The 24,439-nt window shown below is 43.0% G+C and overlaps 1 protein-coding gene across 3 annotated transcripts in view; it reads left to right on the top strand.

Moving 5' to 3' along the window:
• Positions 1 to 24,439, top strand: part of FRAS1 (Fraser extracellular matrix complex subunit 1) — a 408,901-nt gene that overhangs the window by 229,257 nt on the left and 155,205 nt on the right. For all 3 annotated transcript variants that reach the window (XR_004311717.1, XM_032457269.1, XM_006192889.3), the window contains exons 19-20: positions 6,099 to 6,239; positions 8,544 to 8,687. Coding sequence is in view for 2 of the 3 variants with exons in the window: in XM_032457269.1 (XP_032313160.1) it covers positions 6,099 to 6,239; positions 8,544 to 8,687 (285 nt within the window). In the remaining variant the exon portion in view is untranslated. The remainder of the gene's footprint in view (positions 1 to 6,098; positions 6,240 to 8,543; positions 8,688 to 24,439) is intronic.

Raw genomic sequence — 24,439 nt, 5'->3', positions numbered from 1 at the left:
GCAACTTTCAAATAAACAGTACAGTATTGTTGGCTATGGTCACCATGCTGTATATTACATTCCCCCCAAACTTATCTCATAACTAGAATTTTGTGCATTTTGACCACCTTAACTCATTTCCCCTCCTCTTATTCCTACCCACCCCCCAGCAATCACCCATCTGTTGTCGGAACGTCATCATTCAGCCCAGCTCTTGCTCTTGGTTGTCTCTCCAACATTTGTGATTATCCAAGCCACATCCTTTGTTCTCAGTGGCTCCCAGTAGTTGAGGGTGTGCCAACACCCCATCCCAAAGGGGAGGATCTTAGTCAGCACCTAGATGTTGGCTGATTGGAGCCAGACCCTCAGGCAGCAGCTCCTAAAGTGTGCAAGTGAACCTCTTTCAGAGAAAGACTGGGAGATGGGTGTTCCTGTCCACGCCCTCTGCGCTGAGCCCTGGGGTGACAGCTGGTTAAGAACTGTTCCTCTGTTTGCTACAATCCCACAGAACCCACAGACTCAAACCCTGCTTAATCACCATAGTCATCTAGGGGTGTGTCCTCTGGGCAGCAGCTGTAAAAGCCAGGGCACCAGACGGTATCCTCCCACCTCCCAGGTCTCAGAAAAGGCTAGCAGGCACTCAGCCTCTACGTGTGTGTAAAAGCAGAAGCCTGACCCTCAGGCTGCAGCTTTTCATATAGGCAAATATGTTTCTTTCAGGAGAAGACTGGGAGATGGGCGTTTCTGGCCGATGCGCCTGCGCCGAGCCCTGGGCGATAACCACCACAAATCTTAGAGAGCCTGTGAAGAGCTATGTCTTTGTATGCTCTAGTCTTACAGGCCTTCTGGAGTCAAGCCCCACTGGCTTTGAATTTTTGCTTCATTGGCTTGGAGTTTTGGGGGCCCATTTCCAAGACAGAAGTCCTAAATTTAGGGTTCTAGATGTTAGATTCAAATCCTTCACTCCTCGGGGAGAAGCTGGGCGTTGTGAGTTCCCACCTGACAGTATGTTGCTGTTCCAGGGGTAGGGTTTGTGGCAAGACTGTGTCTCAGCCTTTCCTGTCCATTTTGATGTTTTTTTTTTTTTCTTCTTTTTCTTCAAACTTACTTAACCTGTAGGAGTCACTCAGCCAATTTCTGGATTCCTTTCAGAGGGAATTGTACCATGTATAGCTGTAGATTTGGTGTGACTGTGGGACAAAGTGAACTCAGGAGCCTCCTATGTTGCCATCTTGGACCAAAATGAGTTTCTTTTTTAAATGAGAAATTCACTTTTTTAAATGAGAAATTCGGTTAATTAATGAACTTGCTTTAGGTGAATAGGAAGAAATAAAGTATATTGTGGTATTTTGATCTATGTAGTTGTTCCTAAAATTCACCAAAGGCCTAAAGGCACAGAATTTTAATTAAAGAAATAAATGGGCAGGAGTCGGCATCCTCTGTTTGAGTACGTTACTATTTATGAAGTTGGGATTCCCTTGCATTAATTGAATGAAATACGTGGCATCTCTATTAGGCAACACTCCTTAATGTAGTCCCTAGAGTGCTGACATAAGTTGTACGAATGCATGCCTTCTGGAAATGTTCAGTCTTCTTCACTTTCCCCTTCTTGCTTTGATAGCATGGGTGTGCTAGGCTTTGGGAATAGAAAGATGAAAAAGATATAGACCATGCCTTCAGGAAAGCGTGATGATGTAGGGGAGGCTGACATCTGAACAAGTGATTAAAAGAACATGATGCATGTTGTAATGACAGTAGACACAAGATTCAGGAAGAGTGCAAAGGAGACTGACTGTCTGGGTAGAGGGTATGCGGAGAAATGTGTAGGGGGAAAGCTACACCATCATGCTGTTGAAGGTCAGTGGGAGCTCACCAAGCAAGAAGGTGGAAACGGGCATTCTGGGACAGGGAAGCAGCAAGTGCAAAGGCATGGCATGTTTGGAGAAGTACCATGCATTTGGTATTCCTGTGGTATAAAGTCCAAAGCAGTGAATTGTAGAGAGTGATACTTGAGACGTGGGGGTGATTCATGTCATGAAGTGCTGGTGTGCACTGTGCTAAGGAGTTTCAAGTTGACATTATTGGTTTTGGAGAACCATTAAAAGATTTTAAGTAGAAGAAGAAGTTGGTCAGTTTGCATTTTGTAGCAATCTATCTGGTGGTTGTGTGGCAGGTAAGTGGGGAGAAACGGAGTGGGGCTGGCCAGGAAGCTGCTGCACTAACCCACATCATGGGTGATGTCAAAGGTCTGCATGAAAGATCACAGGGACAATTAAATTGAGATAGATTTGACAGAGATTTAAGAAGTAAAAATCAGCATATCTTAGATGTGTTGTGGTGATGGAAAAGTGAAAGTCTAGGGTTTTTGCCATGAGTGACTTGGTGAATGGTGAGGTAACAGGTGAGCCAGGGACTACAAAAGAAGGACCAGGTTGGCGGTAGGATGCGAGGTTGGGGGTGGACATTGAGTACAGTTTGGACGGAAGGAATGTGATGTCATAATTTACAGTAAGTAGGCAGGAGCTGAGCTTGGGAGTGGATAATGGTGGTATTGGCAGAATTAGGAATATGAGATACCAACGAAACACCAAGTAGAGATATCCCCAAGGCGGTTAGGTTTGTGTGATTAGAATTCAGGGTAAAAGTCAGAGCTGTAGACTCACCTGCATGGAGGTCATCATTAATGCTATGACTAAGTTTGCTCAAGCGTGAGAAGAGCAAGAGCAGAGGGTACAATTTGGGGAAGCTCCTCCATTCATGACGTGAACAGAGAAGGGCTGAAAAGAAATGATCAAAGAGAAAGGAGACCTAGAAGTGTGCTGTCAGTGTTTCCACCCACCCACCCACCCACCCACTGACCCTCCTACCTGCCCCCCCACCCATTCAGTTAGCAGAAACTCATTTATTGGGAACATGTGACATGCCAGGGACAGGGACTATGACAGATACTGTGGGAATCACAGAGATGGAGAAGATGAGATTTTTTACTCTTAAAGGCTTCCCAATCTAGTAGCAGGTGGGGAGGTAAATTAAATCATTTTCATTAAAAAAAGAGAAAGAGAAGGGGGAGAGGGAGAGGGCCGGGAGAGAGAGAGAGAGAGGAGAAAAGAAAAGAAAAGAAAAGAAAAGAAAAGAAAAGAAAAGAAAAGAAAAGAAAAGAAAAGAAAAGAAAAGAAAAGAAAAGAAAAGGAAAGAAAAGAAAAGAAAAGAAAAGAAAAGAAAAGAGAGAGAGAAAAGAAAAGAAGGAAAAGAAGGGTGAGCAAAAGGAGGGGAGTGATTTTATTTAATTTCATTCATTTCAGTGCTCATCCTTTATCACACTATCCCTACTGCATATCCTAGAGGATTTTGATGTTTACATCGTAATTCAGGAGACGTCTACCTCAAAAATTGTTTTGACATGAAAAGCCAGGAATTTTTACATGATATGGAGATAGGGATGCTGGCCCACTTTTTGTGTTATTAAAAAGAAAAAAGAAGTAGTAGTGTTCATCACCTGAAATTTAAATAGAAAATAGAATGAACAAAAAAATGATCTGTTTTAATTGTTTTAGGTACAATTTTTACTGGAGTCAGGTTGACTGGAATTTACAACCATCTAAGGACACTTTTAGTGCTGGCACTTTTAGTGCTTAAGCAGCTCAGTTATGCTTTTTCAGAAATATACTCAGCCATCAACTGGAAAACCACTCTCTAAAAACATAGTATTACGTGGAGAAATTATTCATAGGACTTTTTATTTCATATCTCTTCCATATATGCCCTGTAATGGAGTTAGTCTTCCTTGAAGGATCTTAGACTTCAAACCAGAACTTCTGCTGTGAAATCAGCTTCCATAGAATGACAGACCCTCATAAAAGTCACTGAAATAGTGTAGACAAATCAGCACAGAATTGGAAGTTTCATGTGTGTGTTTTAAAGATGCAGATGCCTGTAGTTACAGACATAGAGAATTACAGAGAAAAAAGTGCTTAGAGAGGATGGCCACCCAACATATCCTTTTCCTCTGTGCCACACGGCCCCTAGCCAGCTCATTATCTACTTGGTTTTTACACATTTCCAATGAAGGCCATTCTGAAATCTGCCATGGAGATGTTCAGTGAGGCTCATTTCTAAAATCTAGTGGGTGGCAAAGGGACTTTCTCCTGGAATTCTTGGCCAAACAACCTTTCAACTCATTTGTCCTCATTGCTTTCTTGTTTTCTGTAATTCAATAATAACCTTTATTCACACTGAGTCAGGTTATCACATCGATTCTGTGACCAAATGGAATGAAATAAAGTAAGTTGTGTGCCCATAATGCATTTATTCATCTTCTCCCGGCTTTCAATTCCACAGTGCTACGCTTTGATTTCCTATTTATCAGGGAGGTGTAACAGGAAGAGCTAGGGATTTTAACAGTCTTGTAAAGTCTAATAGGAACATATTGGTATTATCATAAATATATTGAAGTATGTAGAAGTATGTTGCTTCCCCAAATCATGCTGGAAAGCCCTGTGTTGACAATATAATTTAGCTGTTTTTTGAAATATTGCCACCTGACTTTCTAGTACATGCTGTTTCATTTTGTGTTAAACTTGCTTTAAATAATGAGATAATGTGTACCCTTCTTTTATAATAATATTTGTTCACCTATTCTATTTTGTTTCTTAAAGAGAGGAAGTGTTTTCTCAGTGATTCTGAAAATACTTGGGAAAAAATTCCTGTGACTTGTACGAACAGAGCTGTTAACAAGGCAATCTAAAAAAAAAAAAAAAAGGAAAGGAGGGGGAATTATTTTAGAACTTGGAGCTCTGATTCTGTTTTTCATAGAGGAATAAGTATTGTGAAACAGATACAGAGCTCTACGGCGTATCCTGGGATGATGATCAAAATATTCAGCAACCAGTAAGGTAGGGTGTACTACAGTGAGGCCCGATCCAAGTGGGTACTGGCCTTAGCTCAGGAGCAGGGTCCTGGAGGCTTCCTAGTACAGGTGTTAAACCTTTAGGTGCTGGGTTATGGATGAGGCAGGGTACTAGGGTGCAGCCAGGGCTGCAGGGAGCACCAGAGAGTTTAGGACAGCAGTCAGACACCAGCTGTATACCAGGAGTTTAACCAGTACTTCAACAACCAGTACTGCTGGAGCAGGACATCCTAGCTTATGTCAGCCCCACATAAATCCCAGGTTGAAATTTATGTTTCTGTGGAGGGTTGGTGGAAATGGAGACCTCAGTGATGGAAAATCCCATCTGGTTCTTCTAAGCTGCTGGTCTCTAAGTCCTCTGGGTATTTGATGGAAGGGTCAGAGGAAGGGAAGAGGAGGCTGAGAGTGGTGCCTCTGTGGTCAGTGGAGCTTGTGCATTGGACAGAAGGTGGCCTGAAATGCATGGGGTCATCCACATGGGTACGAACCAGGTCATTGTCTTGCTCATGGTTGTTTCCCCAGCACCTAGACCTACCTGAGGCTCAGTAACATATGAAGGAATGAATGAATGGAGGTGAATGACTGGCTATTTCAAATGGTAGGTGTTATGATTATTCAAGTGTGGTGAAGCCAACAGATCAGGAGACAGTTGCCATTGGAAAGGTAGTTTGTTACTCTTGCTTGTGTGTCTGTGGATGCAGCTAATTTGAGAAGCTCAAAATGTTCGACAGTTCTCACCTGTGTATGTCCGGTCTCCATCAGAGAGTGGGCACCATATAAACCTTTGTGGAATCAATAAATAGGGCTTCTATCACCTTTCTCTTTAACCTGAGCAGCCTGATCAGCAGCGCATCAACCGTGAGGGTGGGGGGGGGCTCTCTTGAGGGAAAGAGACCTGTTTTATGGCTTCCTGTTCTTTATTTGACATTCTCCAAGAATGGGAACATGGGAAGAAAGAAATGGATGATTCTGCAAAGGATTATTTTTGTTTTGCAGCATTTATGCCTTACTTAATCTGGGTTCTACAGACGCCTACTGTGTAGGACATGTCCTTGAGGGAGAAGTATGTGAGATGTGTGCCCTGGCCTTGGGAAAACTGAGCAAATGTGCAGAACTTACGCCCATGCGGGAGTGTCCACGGGAGAGATGGAGCTACTGCAGTTGTTGAATGGTGGCTTTCCTGATTGTGCCCTCTGCTTTCTCTTTCTTCCAGAGTGCCACCAATCCTGTTTGGGGTGTGTAGGGAAGAGCTCCCATAACTGCACGGCCTGCAGGTCTTCCCATGTGCTGTTGGATGGGCAGTGCCTCCCCCAGTGCCCAGATGGATACTTTAACCAGGAAGGCATTTGTACAGGTGAGTGTGTAACACGCCAGCGCACATGCCCTGTGCCCATGTTTTGTCTTCATTATGCAGCCAGCCTCCGTAATTAGAAACCCTGTCATACCAGGGGTCTAGGGCTGGGCTGTAAATCCTTGTCTTGAACTTGTAGAAGTAAAGGGACAGAGTGAGGGAGCAAGTGAAATTCTGTTCTTCCGATAGGGCAGTATGTATGAAGTGAAAAGTTAGAATCGGCTTGAACTACGTGTACAGCGCGGGGCGGATTTGACGGTGATCGTCACGCAGCTGAGCTACTACAGGGTCTAGTGTATTTGTGAAGGATCAGGCATCTGGCGTGGCCTCTGCCATTCTCAGCCCCACTTCCCCTGGGTACAGCCCAATAGGGCAAAAGGAGAGAGAGGTATTTCTTCCTTTCCTTGACATGTCAGTCCAATATGTTTTTAAGAGCACCTTTGTAGTTCAGTGACAGAGATTCTAGAAATTACTAGTTCAGATTAGTACAGGGTTTTATTGGAATTGACAAAAGACTAAAATTTGAGCACGTCATTGTGGCACTGTGTTTTCTCATATCTACAGAAAAAAAGGAAAAGACAAAACACAGTCTATCATGATCACGGTTTTGTTTCTAAAAACAGACTGTTGAGGCCAGCTTATAGGAAGAAGCCCATTGTTAAGAAATGGTTTGACATGTATTTCTGGAGTTGGAAAACATGTCATAAATGTAGAAACTATTTTTGAAATGAATGAAGACTTGTTAGGTTCATCTAGCCTCAAACTCCAAAGAGGGAATTTAACGTGAACACAAATTTGGGCAATGGAATAGCAATATTATACTTTTCCTGGAATTTTCTTCTTCCAAGTGGCCTTTTAATCTCTGTAGGCCCCTCATGGGTTGCTTTACTTGAAACACTCACTCAAGCTCAGTGGGGAGCATTCCTGGTTTCTCTGTCACTGGGGTTGTCCTCGAAAACAGGGCTCTGTCGTATGTGCTCTCACCCTCCCCCAGTTGGTTTTTGTGTATGGAAAACTGTTTCAGGGAGAAAAGTCTGAGTAAGCTCTGACGCTCCTCTGTCCATGCCTCTACCTGCGTGAAGCCAGCAGATGGGTGGTACCTCAAGCGGCAGGGCGCCAAGGTCACTGGAAATATTCTGGCAGGGAGGAAAGCACTGGGCGGTGGGACCATCCCGAGGATTCCAGTATCTTTTGGACAGGCGTTTGCAAAGTTAAGAGCCTCAGGAATGTAGGAGGGGTTCATGCTAGCCTTCTAATCAGTTCACTTTCTTGCTCGCTTTTTTTTTTTTTTTTAATATAACGCCTTATCTTCTCTTGGCCTCCCGCCAGCAGAAGTGAGAAGCAGTTGACTTTACTCGAAATCCTGCCTTTCCTTCCCACCAGCTCTGTGCCAGAAGGGAATTCTTTGTCATCAGTTCTTGCCAGCAAGCTCTACCCAGCTCTGGTCCCTCCCTTCCCTTCCTCTTGGAATCAGACATGCTTAGACCTCGTCATCCTTGGCAGAGAAATCCTTAAATCTCCTTCCCTGCTCCTGCCTCTGCCTCCTGCCCGGCGGCACAAGTGTAGCTGCAGCCATAGCCTCCCGTTCCTCTCTGCCGTCCACCCTTGTCTTTCTCACCTGCCCCCACTGTGACTCACGGCTCATTTCAGTGTAGGACCTCTGAGTAATTTGGTCGTTTTTCTGGGGGAAAACATAGCTTGGATGCAGTGTTGTCTAAGGAATTGAATTTCAAACACAGCTCCTGATAACCTCCAGAAGGAGGGCTTTTTCGGTTCTTTGTATTTTAATTAAGTGTCGCTGCTAAAACCAGCATCCAAGTTGTGGCCTCAGGGGGAGCCCTGCTGGCATCTGACTCTAGCGAGAAGTTTCCATTTCCTCTGCTGTGTCCGGTTCCCCCTGGGCCTGCCAGGAATTTCTTAGAAGCAAAGCATCTCCCCCCTCTCCCTGTCCCGCTCTTGGAATCACAGTATTTTATAGGGAGAGCCCTACCAAGTGCTCTTCTGCTCTGTGACTTTGATGTGAACTTCCTTACTTGCATAGATGGGGATGGTCAGGCCTTGCAGTCGGTTCCTCTAATTCTGATGCTTCTAGCTTCTGTGTTCTGTTCCCGGACCGTGTTTTCACTAACATCAGAGAGGCCGTCCTGCAGTCAGGCCTAAGGCTATGTCGGGCTCACTCAGGAGTCTTTAAAAGTTGATGAGTGTTTGAAGTCTGCTCTTAAAGTAATTTGTGGAGTCCATGAAACACTTCATGTATTTACATGCTGAGCTGCTAATTCTAATCTTGTTTCTCATTTTGCCCCCCAGAATGCTACCCAACCTGCAGGCAGTGCCACGGCCCGTCGGGATCTGACTGCATCTCCTGTCACCCTCACGGCACTCTGGCCGGCGGGAGCTGCAGGACCAGCTGTCAGGAGGAGCAGTTCCTCAACCTCGTGGGCTACTGTGCCGGTGAGTGTGACTCCTTCTCAGTCTCAGGAATCAACCGCCATTCGCTCACGTTCTTCTTGCCCAGCCTATGAGGGCTCCTGTGCTTGTCCTTGGTCATCAGATTAGGAGCTCTCTTGTGGGAGTCATTGGTCTCCTGCCTGGAAATTCGCTTCACTGCTTCCTATCAGATATTTAGTAAATATGTGTGGTTTCAAGTAGAATCTTCTAATAACACTCTTGCAATTCCTGAAAAAACTTAGAACCTCATATTAGTGGAGATTAAAGTCGTGATAATAGTGCCTTCTGGGCCTGTGGTGTCCTTCAGCTGAAGACAACAAGAAGTATTTTCAAAAGAGTCACTCTGAAGACTGTCTCCTGCGGTGGAGAGCCTTTGTCATCACTACCAGGCACAAACGTCTAGGGAGACTTACCGAGAAGTAAATCAGTGGCTTCAGGAGATGGGTTTTTTCCTCCTCAGTTTAGAACTCAGATCTCAAAAAGAAATGAATTAGGAAAACAGCCTGGAATTTGGAAGATGATGAAGGAGCCATGCAGTGTTTGTCTTCAGCCATCTATTCATGCAACAGGTATCTTTGAGTGTCTCCTAATGGTCAGATACTCATAATACCAAAAAAAAAAAAAAATATAGTGACAAATAAAACAATGACTCTGCCCTTAAAAAGCTTACAGTCTGGAGAGAGGAGCTGACAGTTTAGTGGGTTATTATATACCCCTACCCACTTCTCCAAATTGTAGGAGAAACTTGAAGAGCTTTGCCTGGAGAAGCTGTTGTCATAGCACTGAAGGGCTTGACCGGGAGGCAAGAGGGAGAGCTGGGAATCTGGCTGGATCTGGTTGGATGCATGCTGGAGGGATGACCTGGCTGTAGGGAGGAGGTGTGGCCAGTTGTCTAGATCATAGTATCCAGCAGGCACATGCCATCCGGGCCAGCACTGCTGTCTCAGCCATCCAGTTTGGTGGGTGTGGGCACAGCAAGCCAATGGTAGCACTTAAGGTGTAGCTGGGGCACCATGGTCTGGGTGATCCATTCTTTTCGCACATGACCTTAGCTGGAGACTAGACAGTGGGGTCCAAGGTCTATACCCTAGGAAGCTAAACTGTCGAGAGCAGGGCTGCAGCTAAAAAATGCTGGGATTCAGGGCAAAACCAAATCATAGAGACCGCAAAGCATTTTAGGAACAATGGAAAGTAGAAGCTTGGAGAGTCCAGACTAATGAGATACCCGACAGCTGTAGGGTGTGAGCCGATCGCTAGTCCCACCAGTTGTAGTCAGAACTGGCCGGGGAAGTGGGCAAATGGGAGGCATTAGCACCTACTCTTGAAGGGGAATCTGGCAGTGGCAGGGTCTGACTGGTGTAATAGTTGGTAAGCTTGAGCTCCGCTGCTCATTCTTACTTTAGGATACGAAGGAGCAGCTGCCGTGAAAACTAAGGTTCCTGACATGGTTAGAGCTCATTAGTGGATATATATTGAGAACCGACCGAGTACAGGTGCTGAGTTGCTGTTTGAAGGGGACACAGAGTTTCCTTCTACTTAAGGAGGTGAACCAAAGACACAAGTGCAGTTAACAAATAGTACAAAGCAAGTTATGGATAATAACACCAACAGTCAGCATGGGCTGCAGGAGTTCAGAGAAGGGAGAAGTGAAAGGTGTGGAAAGTGTTGTGGAGGAGGTGGGACCTAAAGTTTTTCCTGAAGAATAGCTAGGATTCTGTTAGAGAGGTCAGGTGGATTCTACCAGGAGACAGACCCAGGGGGAGAACACGTGGGCCATTCATGGCTAGTGAGAGTGGTCCAAGGGCATGGTTTGGCTGAAGGGCATGGTTTGAATTAAGGCATATTAGATGAAATGGTTGGAATCAGGGTAAAGGGAACCCAAAGTTCTGGGTCAAAAACTCTGGACTGAATCTTGTGGCCAATAGGGCCATGAGAGTTTTGGGGAGGACTGTGATTGACTAAGACTATGTCACAGGCAGGAAATCTGCAAGCTGCGTGGAAGATGATTGGAGTCAGGAGAGATTACAGTTAGAGGGGCATTAGAAAGTTGAACCTTCATAATGGCTTTTCTATTTCCAACCTATTCTGTAAGTGGACCCTAAAAATTTTATGCTGGGGCAGATTTTATAAATAAATGTTTATATAAGGAGATTGGAAAAATTTAATTTTTAATCAGCTCTGTTCTCTCCAATGTCCAGAGCCCTCTTTGATGGTAAATTAGGTGATTAGGAGTTGCATTAATTTTTAAGGCTTTTAAGAGATCACTGGAATAAAGAATCGTGGGACTAGGCTAATTGACTCTACAAGTCCCCAGTCCTAGAAGATCAAGTCTCACTAAAATAAGCTAGAAGGGACAAACGTTGGCTGTCCTGAGATTAGGTATATTAAATGAAGGCTTTAAGTAAGGTAACTCATTGTCCGGTGCTTGGAAATCCTTCATTGACTGGAGAATGGTGTATCAATATTTGTTACAGAAAAATTTGGCCAATTATTTCAGTTGTTGATCTTTCAGAGAAGTGCACTGACCCAAAGTTTACTTTTTCAATAAATACATGCTCTTTCCAAACCCCTCCCAATTCTCTCTGTAGCACTGTAATGCATTCATTCATTTATGGCTTCATCAAACATTTATCAGGCACACACTTCATACTAGGCACTGTGCTAGTCTCTGGGAATGCCCGGAGAAATAAGATACAGTGCTTGCATTCAAGAAATGTATCATGCAGTAAAGGAAGGAGGTATGTGTTGGGTATGATATTGCTGTGGATATGAGATGAGCCTGTGGGACAGCACCCTAACCCAGGCTAGAACATGTATGTGTGTGTGTTTAGTGGGTAGTGAAGGCTTTCTGGAACAGGTCATAACTGGGATGATTTGGAAACACGGGGAAGAGTTAGAGGGGTTTGGAGATTTAGAGGCGAGAGCATTCCAGAAAACAAGCCAAAGAATATTTTCTGCTCAGGCACTGGCGAAGAGTTAAGTAGAAGGCAGCCCTAGTCTGGGAGCGCTGGGACCTGAAGCAGAAGGAAGAGGGGCAGGTCATGAAGGCCTTTGTATGCTCTGTTTAGGAGAGCAAGCTTTGTTATCCAGGCTGTAGGCATCTCTTGAAGGTTTTTAAAGAGAAAAGCATCATGATGACATTTCTGCGAAAAGATCTGTGGAAGACTGGGCAGAAGAAGACAAGACTGGGGGCAGAAAGACCTTTAGGAGGGGGTTGTCGGTGTCCAGATGAAAGATGAAGCCCTTTGATGAGGAAACTGCTGAGGGGATGCAGAGAGGGGGGCATGGCTTCACTAAGTATTCATTATGTATCAGATTTGTTACCGAAACACAGGTCCAGCTGCTTGCTATTTGAAAGCCAATACAAAGAGAGGCACATGTGAGTAGAAAGGAAAGTTTGCTGTATTCTGCAGACAAGCATCCAGGAGCGAAGGAAGCAGGGAGGAGGGGAACTCTTGTCCAAAGATCAATTCCCACCAGCTCCACCCTCAACCGCCGCCTCCCCCCGCACCAATCAATGGGCATGGGCTTTTAAAGGGGAGTTTCAGGGTGTATAGACAGAAGGGGCAGCTACATGCAGATCAGCACAGTCAGCTCTGACAGTCGTCTTGCACATTAGTCATGCAGTGGTCTGGTCAGCATCATCTTGATTGTTTTAAGTACAGATAATCTTCAGTTTCAGGGTCAGTTTGTTCCCATTTCTATGAGGCCAGTTCTCGGAATTGTGGCAGCTTATGTCGTGGCTACGGTCTGGTCATCGTGTAGTTAACTTCTACCTGGTGGGGGTTTCTGTACCTACAGGACAGCTCAAAGGATCTGGCTCAGAGTATTATCTATAGCCCTTGAGGAGGAACTAAAGGTCCTTGACTTTGTTTAATGACTAAACTACTATTATTTGGTCTTGTTTGACTGCTTTCTTTTGCTTTTGCATTGTTTCCCTTCTAAACTTATTCTTTGACTAAAGTTTTTCTACAGACAACAGGCAGGTGGAGGCCATGGCAGGGCTGGAGGGTGGGGCAGGTCTATCCTGAGAAGGCCCCATCGAGTCCTGCTCCATTTCAGGTTGACCCATGTGAGATTGCTATTTGGCAAGGGGAGGGGGAAATGAAATAGTGGTGATTTCTTATGGTTCAACCTAATAGAAGCAGCAGAAGTTGGTGATCTTGCCCTTTGGATAAGGGAGAGGGAGTTTCCAGGGATGATTTCTAGGTTTCTGGTCAGGTAAATTTGAGGAATGGGAGTACCACTTACCAAGGGCCAGAACAGGAACATGCTGTGTTGAGCTTGGGCTTCTTGGACCACTGGACACCCAGGGGTAGCTGTCCAGGAGGAGGTTGCAGGTCTAAGTGAACACAGCTTTCTGACTGTAGCCCCCGTGAGCTCATCTGCTGTTTTCATTGTACCCCGAACCTAAAGTCCTGGAGCTCTATTTTTAGCTGAAGTGTTGCCTTAGTCAGGTCATAAGTTAACCTTGTGTAACTTTTATCTAAACTTAGGAAGGCTCTAGGAGGAGCCCTGGAGATAGTCAAAGCAGAAGATAATCCACCCCATGCAGTGCCATCAGTAGAGTGTATTTCCATCGTCCTTGGGACGTCCTAGCACAGTGGGAGCCCTGGAGAAACATCCTCTCTGCTCCATCTTTCATGTGTGAGCTTTGCAGGGTGGTAGGATTTACTCACAGGATTTATTCTCTACCTGAGCTACACCTAAGATCATCATCAGAGACCTCTTAATTACACTTAGCTGTTTAAGAAAGAAAATTACATCTAATCAATCACACAGACAAGCATAAACTCTTCCTGGGAACAGGTCCAATAACCTCAATGTGTTATCACATATGGAGATGTCATATGTGTGGGGTTCTTTCCTTCAAGCCTATCAAAGCAAATATACAGTTTGTGAGATTTTGATCAGAGCTGAAGGCTTTCAACAGAAATAAATGAACTGGGGTGAGATGTGACAGTGGATAAGATTGCAACAGACATGGTTAAGTCCATGGAAAGCCAGATTTTTTCTTCATATTTTTTTGTTCTTTATATTTTGCCCACATCTCAACAAAGTGATCCCCAAATTTCAAAGCCTGGGGTGCATCTTCCATTCATCTTTCTCCCCTAAAACCTTTTTCCTGTTCATAGAAGAGGGTGAGAATTAAAAAGAAAAGGAGAAATATCCAAATGCAAATTCATTTAAAAAAAAAAAAAAAGCCTTGGGCTTTGTGGAATGGCCAATGGGAAGGCAGTACTTTTTAGTTTTTATGTAGAAAAAGGAAATAATACTGAGAGTGATGTTGTAGAGGGGAGGGCTGCAAGTTTTTATTTATTTTTGATTGAAGTATAGTTGATGTACAATATTGTGTTCATTTCAGGTGTACAGCAAACTGATTTGTTTCATAGATGTGTTTTTTATTCTTTTCCATTATAGTTTATTATAAGATATTGAATATAGTTCCCTGTGCTATGCAGTAAATCCTTGCTGTTTATCGATTTCATATATAGTAGAATGTATCTGTTAATCCCATACTCCCAGTTTATCTCATTCCCCCTTCCCCTTTGGTAACCGTAAGTTTGTTTTCTATGTCTGTGAAGACTGCAAAATTTTAAACAGCTGATTTGTTAGGATGGTAGAATTCTTCTAGGGGATTAAAATTTGTTTATGCAGTAATTTTTAAAATGCTGGTTTGTTTTTGGAAATCTTTGCCAGAATGTAAGCAAAATAAGTATCAGTAAAGAAATATTACTCTGAGCATTTTCATATTGTATTCCATAGTCCTCGAGTTCTGAGCAATGGTTAGTAGGTGTTATATGCAAAGAAGTCTCCTGGCAGAATAAATTTGAGAAACTCTCAGTTAAATAAAGCAGAGCAGCTTCCTTTATTGCAGGATTTCTCAAAACCATAAATAAGCAGATGCGCATTATGAATCTCTGAGATGAAGGAGGCTGGACATCATGTCTCAAACATTTCATTGCAGACCCCTCCCTTTGGTTTATTATAGCCTCTCACAGAGCTCACCAGTGCTTTACAGAACAATCTTTGGGAAGCCCTGAACTGATGTTAGTATGTTGGACAATTTGTTGGCACTCCGTAAAGGTAAAATGAAATGATCAACCTATATTCAGATTGTGGACTTCCTTCCTTCCACCCCTCGGTGCCTTTCTCCCTTCCTTCCACCCCTTGGTGCCTTTCTCCATTCCTTCCTATTTTCCTTCCTTCTTTTCTCTGTGGGCTAGCAGGCGGGGCACTGAGAAGGCTCAGGTTTGCCACTCTTCTGTCTACTAAAGAGCATCAAAGAGCAATTATAATTACCCTCTCATGTTGGGTCTCAGAAGTGTCTGCTCTCTGAACCTGAGTTGAATAGTGAGAAAACCTGTTCATATTTTTTTCTTTGAAAGCATTAAAAAAACAAAGTAAAATCTTTTGAGTCCCTTCCACCGTTTCCCCCATTTATTGTCAATCATTTCTGAAAGAGGACCCTAAAAAAGGTGGTGAAAAAGTTGAAATGCACAGATTAAAAGAGCAAAAAATCCTTGTTTTGGAATAAGCTGATAAAACCGCAACAGTGAGTAATAAGAAAAACCAGTTCCAAATGAGCATCATTAAGGGCTGGGTAGGAGCCCTGTATGAGCTGGTGTACCAGCTCTTTCTCGGGATACTGTGACTTGAAGCCGGAAAGGTGGGAGCCAGTTGTTTTAGAGCAGCTTCTACGCATGGGGACAGTGGGTGGGCACTGCCCTACATCTTGCTGCAGCTGCTCCAGAAGCTATAAGCTGAGAGAACGAAAGAAGCACACCCTAAAACGTGTAGCAGTTGCTACCTTATTTTCATCATCAAAATCCCACCCATTCATCCCTTGTAGCCCTGTTCAGATTCCTTCCCTTCTAGGACCAGCTTCCTCTTGGCATCTCCTGCGGTGTAATTCCTAGGTATGCTGATTGTTTCTACCAGTTACCTAGCACTTGGCATTGACACGTTCTCTGTGAGTGATCTTTTCTTGGTGTCTAATAATAGGTGACTGTTCCGAGGGCTTATTATGGGACAGGCACTGTGCTAATTGCTTTGAATGCATTTTGCCATTTAACATTAGCAATAATCCTCCAGGGTAGGTACTAACGTGATCTCCATTTTACAAATAAAGAATCTGAACCACAGAAAGGTTGAATCATTTGCTCAAAATGACAAAAGTTGGAAGATAGAGCCAAGATTGGAACCTAGAGAGTGTGATTCCAGAATCCACATACTTAACCATTTTGTCATACTCTACGATGCCAAATACAGTTGATTACAACAATAGGGACTCAAGAACAGTTTTCTGATTGTAGATTAAAAGGTGGATCGTCAGGGACTGGTATGACAGGATGTCTTGGAGAAGCACTGCTGGGGAAAGTTGAAAGAACTTGCTGGTCTGTTCTAAGGAAGCTGTTTTAGACTACCATGTAGTTTTATTGTGTATATGCTTATTAAATGAATAAACTTTAAACAAAAACATTAACACATACTAAATTTTAATAATTTATATCACTCTGCATATACTTTAATCTTTTCAGTGGATACATACCTGCATTTTTCATAGCTATAATCAGTAGCTACGTACAGGTACACCTCAGAGATGTTGTGGGTTCGGTTTCAGACCAGTGCAATAAAGTTATCATCACAGTAAAGCAAGTCACACTAATTTTTTTGATTTCTCAGTGCACATAAAAATTATGCTAACACTATATTGTAGTCTATTAAGTGCACAATAGCTTTATGTCTTAAAAAACAATGTACATACCTTAATTTAAAATACTTTATTGCTAAAAAAAATTCTAACCATCATTGATAACATAGGGTTGCCACAAACCTGCAACGTGTAAAAAGACTGCAATTATCTGCAAAGCACAATTAAGCAAGAGTGCAGTAAAATGATGTACACCTATATTTCTTTGTCATTTCTTGTATCACTTTAATTGTGTATTTCCATGTGTTGGCAAATAATTGAAGAACTCACATAATTGTCTTTTTTAATGGTGAAATAGCATCCAATTCTGTTTGTGTGACTTAATCTGATAGGCCACTGTCCTTTTGTGGATCTGGGCAATAACCAGCAGGAGATAGATGTACTTCCTGGTAAGTTAAGCATGACTTCCAAGACATCTACTGGAACTAGGTCTGTTTTTCATGTTATTGTTAGTAGCACTAATGGTGTGTTTTTGGAATTTTACAATTTTAAAGCATCTTCTCACTTATTTTTCATTTCATCATCCCAAGAATCCTTCCTGCGGAAGCGGGAATAAGCACACTCAGTGCAGTGCCTAAGTAGCACGTAGATGGTGATTGAGGGATGTTGGCTAGAGGAGTGTCTCGATTCTGGCGTCCTGGTGTCGATTTTCATCCCCTTCTAATGCATCGTACGGTAATTACATCAATCATCTTCTTCGTGTGACCCGTTTTTTGCTTCTTACCTCTTCTTCTTCGCCATCCACTTCATCTGGTCCTATCCTTCTATCTCTATATTTTTTTTCAATTTTCTTGTGTCTTTTTTTTTAACACTTGATTCTTTATTTCCCTTCTCTTCTTTTTCTGGCAGTGCACATCCTTCTCTTATTTCTCATCTGTCACCCTGTCTCCTATTGCTTGAACTGTGAGTTGCATATCCAATCTCTCTCCGGAACTTTCAGTGATTGTCTCTCCCTTGTTCTCTGAATTGTGTTTTATTTAAGGGACCACACTGTCTGCTGAAGGATGATTGAATATTTCAAGGCATTCTTTTTCTCTGAACTTTTAGTTTCAGGAAAAAAAAAATGGTGTATGCTTAAAACGAGGCCTTCCTAAATTTAAAAAAAACTTGTATTTTCTCCTTTGCATGACTTTTACTAAACAATATCTTACCTAGCTTTAGAAATGACCTTACTTACAAGTTTTCAACTTGGCAGGGCTCCCAATGAAGTCCGGATGGCTGTTGACTTCATCAGAACTGCAGGCCAGGGCCTGAACTGCAAAGAAGGCTTTGAGGGTTGATGCTTAAAGAACACAACTGAATTTAGACTCACAGGCTGTCCTCTTAAGTACTAAAGATAGCAAAATTGGTATGGCTACACTTACTTTTCTTACACGCATGTAAACCTCTGTGGCTTACATGTAATAGGCAAAAATAGTGACTTAGATGGAAGTTTGATCATCAACATCAATACCAGTTCTGACTGGGTCTGCTGTGTATAAAAAATAATCACTGATATTTACTAAGCACTTCCTCTGTTCCAGCTCCTCCCATACACGGTCTCATTTAATCCGGACTGCAGCCCTGGGAGGTCGGTCCTATGATCAGTAGCATTTCTGTCTTATAGCCCAGGAGACTGAGATGCGAGACGTTAACGGGGTTACCCAGTGTTTCACAGCTAGTGAGCAGTAGAGCTGGGCTTTGAAGCAGTGCCACGTCAGAGGAAACACGTGTGAACACTGTGCCATCAACCTGTGTCACTCCAGTAAGACCTTCTCTGCCCCGCATCATTCGTATTATTTACAGTTCTTTTTGATGCTTTGTCACCTTGCCCATCGTGGGCTTTCCGTATGCACTCGCCACACTTTACTTCATCTCAGCTCTCACTCCAATCAGTTGACGACTTTGCACTTTTAATTGAGGTATAGCTGATTTACAGTGTTGTGTTAGTTTCTGGTGTACAGCATAGTGATTCAGTTATACACATGTATTTTTCATATTCTTCTTTATTATGGGTTATGACAAGTCATTGATTATAGTTCCCTGTGCTATACAGTAGGTCCTGTGGTTTGCTTTCTTTTTTGTTTAGAAGATTAACATAATCAGATAAAACAACAGTAAAACTCTCATCTTTTCTCCTCAAAATGTCTCTTTGTCTTCTTCCAGATACCTTTTTCCTCATTCCTTCCTTTGAGAAAGGAGCTCCCTCACCTTGGTCCAGGGAATCCCTCCATCTGTGACCCATCTGCCCCGTCACCTTCAAGAGCTGGTTCTGCCCATCAGTCATTTCCTCTTCTGGCTTCTCATTTCATCCCCTCCTTTCCTCTTTAAGTTTTCCTCTCTCCTTCCCACCTGGCCCTCTTTCCTCTAGGACCTTAGTGTCTTAATACAGTCCTCCTTTCTGTTTCCTCCTTAGAGTCCATCTCAAGTGCACACGTGATGATCAGCTCCAGGCTCTCTTTTTGTCTGTCTACCTTCTGGACATCTGATCCACAGGAACAACATACTCAAAAAACTCTAAAGAAACCCTCCTCACCCCTCCCCATCAGGTCATTTCCTTCCTTCTCCTGACTCTCTTGTGCATCCACCACTGATTTTTCAATCAGTGTAATTCAACATGAGTACAGTTGACCCTTGAGCAATGGGGGTCTGAATGGCGTGGATCCACTTATATGCAGCTATTTTTCACAAGTAAATACTACAGAACTACACAGTCCGCACTTAGTTGAGTCTGAGAATGCCGAGGAACAGCGGATAAGTTGTAAGTTGTAAGTTATACCCATATTAAGCCCTGCATTGTTCAAGGGTCACCTGTAATTCAAAATTGAGTTACACCTGCTCCCTTCCTACCGCTATTCCATATTCTAGTCACTGCCACATCTGGCAAGGTTCAAGGCCTTCTTACTCCCTTTGGATAAAATACTCTCTGGTCCTCCTCAGACACCAGTTGCATTTTAAGTGTGGCTTTCTTCTGATATTGGACCTTATCACAAGCACCTGAGAGAAATCTGCCTCTGACTCAATGCTCCGTCTCCTGCAGTAACTTCCACAGGGCCTCACACCCAGCTCGCCTTCCAGAAATGTTAATGAAAGTGAAAGTTTTTCTGATTTTGAGGTAAGGCAAGAGTAAAACATAAACCGATGGGAGGCCAGGCACAAGGCATCAGGCTACCTGGGCAGGAGCGGTGCTTACGTCCCCTCGTTGGCGGCAAGAACTGGCACCAGAGCTGCGGAGAGGGCTTTGCTCTCATATCCGACACCGCCTCTCACCCCCTCCTTCCGACCTGTCTGTCGCCAGGGGTCCTACCGCAGGCTTCTCACCCCATTTGTAAGTTTGTCAGCACTGGGTGGAAATCACTGTCCTTTAACGTTAAAGTCAGTCTGTTGTCTTTGTTGTTGTTGTTGATTTTTTTTTTCAGGATAAAACAATAGCCACAGACACTGAAAAAAGGGGAAGTTCTAGAGCTGCTAATAAAAAGAACGCATGATTTGTAAGAGCTCGTAGGTGGGCTAGGACTCAAGTAATGATCGAAAGAGGAAGAGAAGAGGCTGATGCTTCTTTGCCACCGTATGTTATTTTCTGGCTTACTGCTGTACTTATCTCCCAAGTCCAACCCCATCAGTTTTAAAAGTGGCATCAGAATTCAGATTCTATACACACTTTAAGGACACTGAGCTTCAGCATGAAATTCTTTCTTTTTGGCCTGACAAGGAACCGCTACATGTGCAAATTATTTTAACAGCTTCCAAACACACTTAATGTGGTTGCATTAAGGACCTAATCGACTGACAGGACATTATTAAAAAATCTCACTGTGTCTAAATTTGTCTTTATAGATCATTATTTACCAGCTAAGGAGTCGCTGCCCCATAAAACCAACATCCAAAGCCATTGCTTCAACAGTGCACATTTACTGTAATATCTTCAAGCTTTTTTGACTTTGCTCCAAAGACATGAAATAAGTCATTTCACTGCCGTGTGCTTCCATCCATCATGATTGCAGGTAATCCTCACTGATCCTCGAAGCAGAGCCTTTGTGATTTGAAGAAAGCCTCACACAGTGATGACCACATATAATTTCCTCACAGCTGTGGGGCGACATATGAGAGGATATTGCAGCTGCTGAATCAAAACATTAATTTTTTTTTAGGTATTTAAATTTTTAGCCATGTGCATGCTGTGCATATTTAGGAAACAAATGGAACCCTCTGTTTGCTTACAAACAAGAAATGTATTTATTCCAGCTTGAGCTGATACTCCATTTCCAGTCCCTTATGTGTGTCCATTCATCTGTTTGGTTAAAGTGCTAATTCACCGGGTAAGCAGTGAATTAGTAAGCAGGCATTTAGACGAACAAGTGGAATTCCATCAGTGCACCCCCACCCACCCCACTTGCTTATTATTTAGCAGGGATCTGAAACAGGCTAAATCTAAATGTCTCCCTGGTCTCTCTCCTCTCCTTGTCACCCCTAATGAGTCTTTTATTTAAAGACTCTTTACTGTAATCGAAGTAGTGTCAAATGAGGACTGACTTACTGAGCTGCCGTGGAAGGACTCTGAGAGACGGCCTCCAGGAGAGGCACTGTTTTTAAGCAGTTAATGGATGCACACCCCCCATTTAGACATATTTGAGGTTAGCCTGCTTTTTTGATTACAGACAGGCAGGTTAGATGCAAACGCCTTACCGCACAGATGGGACATTTAGGACGGGCCGTTAATCCTTGCAGAGGCCGCTAGATTGGTGGGTTGGAATCTCAATTCTCCTATTTTAGTAACGCGGTCCTGGTACAAATTAAGCAGTGACAGTGTAAGCTTCCTCTCATATATCCTGTGAAATTATTCCAAATATCACCTGCGGGGAGGAGTGGGAGTGGAAGGTGGGGTGAGAAGGATGACAGGGGAATTCACTCTGGTTTGTTGGCCTCTCTGAGAATACTGGCACTTTAAGGACACTGTTTCTGACACTTTTGCTCCTACAGTGTGGGTCCAGCAAGGATCTGAATCAGCATTTCTCAGATGGTCACCACCTACCAAGAAGAATTCAAGGCTTGCCTCCAAATCAGCTTATTTCTTAGGAAACATGCCCCTAGGTTTTACTGTGCGTGAAGTGGCTGGTGTCATAGCAGGTCCCTGGGATGCGTAGTCACCTCCTGCAGTGCCTGGAGATGAGCTCGTACCACCTCTTAATTATGTTTAGATTGTATAATTAATACATCTGGCTGGCCATGGGGTATTTCCCTCTTCATTATCTCAAATTGTACTGAAAAGGCAATTGTGAATTGCCTCACACACAGCCGAGTAGTGCCCTGCTCCTCGTGGCCTGAAGTGCATTTTGAAAACCAGGTGGTGCAGCCCAGGTTGACCTTGTCATGGGCCTACCGTTTCCTAGTATTTTGACTCCAGTAATTTTTTTCTTTCATTTAACCAATAGGGAAGAGGTCCCTATGAGGTACTGCTGATTCAGTCAAATTTTTTAATTTAAATTTTAAAGGCATTTTGGAAGCTGACAGTTTGCGTAAAGGTCTTTCCTGGTCACACCTGAGAGACAGACCACTGGTGTGGTCTTCCTTCTCCAGGGACACCTGACAGCTCCAATCCTGGTCATGACAGCTTTCATATACTTACACTATAGGATTCTTAGTTTTCCTAATCTGCCTTCTCTAACATCAGCCTCTTGAAAACAGTTCAGCATGGGATGCTCTCAACAGTGAAGGGTCTTCTGTGAACATGTCAGAAGGGGGAAGGGGAGAGAAGAGTGGTGACTCCTCTCCTCTCTCCAGCAAAGTTCACATTGAAAACTGCTGTGTGTCAGAGTTTTCTTGGATTGTTGGTTCTTTGCTGTGGTTTTAACGTCTTCTGCCATCTCTAGTCACTTTCATACAACAATTTCTCATTTAAATCTGTAATAAAAATAGAGACCTCAGTAGATAGACTGGCGAAGAACACGTACAGTTAGGCAAACTGATTCCCAATGGCCATTAGGATAAACCCATACTCTCTCATGACTTACAAGGTATTCCAAAACCAGCACAGCCAGGTCCTGAGTGGCTCTTTTGTATGTTCTTCAAGATCCAGTCATATGAACTTTTTTCAGTTGGGCATCCTGTTCTGTTGGGCTTCTGGGTTCTTGCTGTTTTTTTCCTCTAATTGGGACCCTTTCCAAGCCCTCTCACCCCTGTCCAGGTCCTTTTGCAGTGCTCCTAACTATATGAAAAAGTAATTATATGACAACATTTAATATAATCTCATCTATGTAAAAAATCTATATGTGTAAAATTGTATAGAAGAACTAAAAGAAAAAAGTCCATGTTAGTAGCTATTTACTCTGAAAGGCCTACTTAGGGTCATTTTTATGTTTATGTATACTCTGTAAAAAAAATGTTTTGTATTTTTTTCCATGGCTCACTTTGTAGTCAGAACAATAAAACCTTAAGCTCCCATTTTTGAGCCCCAGTCAGCCTCTGTCTGTGCAGAAGATCACAGTGGCCGCCTGGGCTTGAGCCTGAAGCTTGCTTACAGGTGGTGCCCCGGGTACCGGCCACCTGTGGTCCATCACACCTGGGTTCTGTAGCCCGCCCTCGGGAACTGTGCTTTTCTGATTAAGTCAGACACTGAGATTAATCCTCAAGCCCTTGTTGCTCTGATGTCTGGCTTCTTACCCTGCACATCATTCCTCATTTTGAGCTCTCCCAAGGAATTCTCTCCAACAAAGAGATTCTGGCTTCAACCTCTTAAGATAAAGGTATTTCCTAGGTTTTAGGAATTTATTTTTCTTTTCTGGTTGGTTTAACAAAAGTCAGTCAACCTTCAGATTGACTTCAGAGTAAGATTTGAGAGCATATTGGTTTCAAGTGGCCTTCTGTTGGGGGCTTGTATAAGACAGAGTTGGGAAGGGAGGTTTGCATGAAGGTGTTAACACGAGACCCACACAGATTGCCGTTTTGGAATGATTCTGTTCCTAGGATTGGGTGCTCAGTATGACTTTTTAAACCATGGATGAATGAATAAGGGATGAATACAGATAGTGAACAAAAAGAGCCCAACTTTCCAGACTTGAGTAGTTACAGTCTTGTGTGTAACGTGAAACTATAAACTAACTTGGATTAATGTGATGCTTGGGGCAACCCGCATCACACCGATTGTTTTATATTTTCAGGTATCATTTATTGATTTCTCCTTGCCTCTGGGTACTTACTCCATCATTCAATGTGCTATGTCCAGTGATTGATCCGATGCCTCCTTAAGGCTTAATACGGAACCATGGAACAAGGCAGAGGCCTTGAGTGATTTTGGAGTCTTGGCAGCTCTCTCTTTTGTTTTTTTGTTTTTTTTTTTTTTACTGAAGTATAATTGACCTACAACACTGTGTTAGTTCCTGTTGTACAACATAATGATTCGATATTTCTGTTTGTTACAAAATGATCGCCATGATAAGTCTACTTACCATCTGTCACCATACAAAGTTATTACAGTGTTATTGACTGTGTTCCCCATGCTGTACATTTCAGCCCCATGACTCATTTATTTTGTTACTGGAAGTTTGTACCTCTTAATCTCCCTCACCTATTTCACTCATCCCCTCTAACCCCTTCCCCTCTGGCAACTGCCTATTTGTTCTGTGACTCTTGTTTCTGTTTTATGTTTGTTCATTTGCTTTGCTTTTTAGATTCCACATGTAGGTGAAGTCATATGGTATTTGTCTTTCTCTATCTGACCTATTTCGCTTAGCATAATACTCTCAAGGTTCATCCATTGTTGTTGCAAATGGCAAGATTTCACTCTTTTTATATCTGAGTAATATTCCATTGTGTGTGTATGTGTATACCACATCTTCTTTATCCATTCATCTATTGGTGGACACTTAGGTTGCTTTCATACTGTGGCTTTCATAAATAATGCTGCAATGAACATAGGGGTGCATGTATCTTTTCCAATTAGTGTTTTTGTTTTCTTCAGAAAGATCCCCAGAAGTGGAATTGCTGGATCGAATGGTAGTTCTATTTTTAATTTTTCTGAGGAGACTCCATGCTGTTTTCCAAAGTGGCTGTATCAGTTTACATC

Source organism: Camelus ferus, chromosome 2, assembly GCF_009834535.1.
Source record: "Camelus ferus isolate YT-003-E chromosome 2, BCGSAC_Cfer_1.0, whole genome shotgun sequence".
NCBI lineage: Eukaryota > Metazoa > Chordata > Mammalia > Artiodactyla > Camelidae > Camelus > Camelus ferus.
The sequence above is the reverse complement of the archived record's forward strand: the minus strand, read 5'-3'. Positions and strand labels throughout refer to the sequence as shown.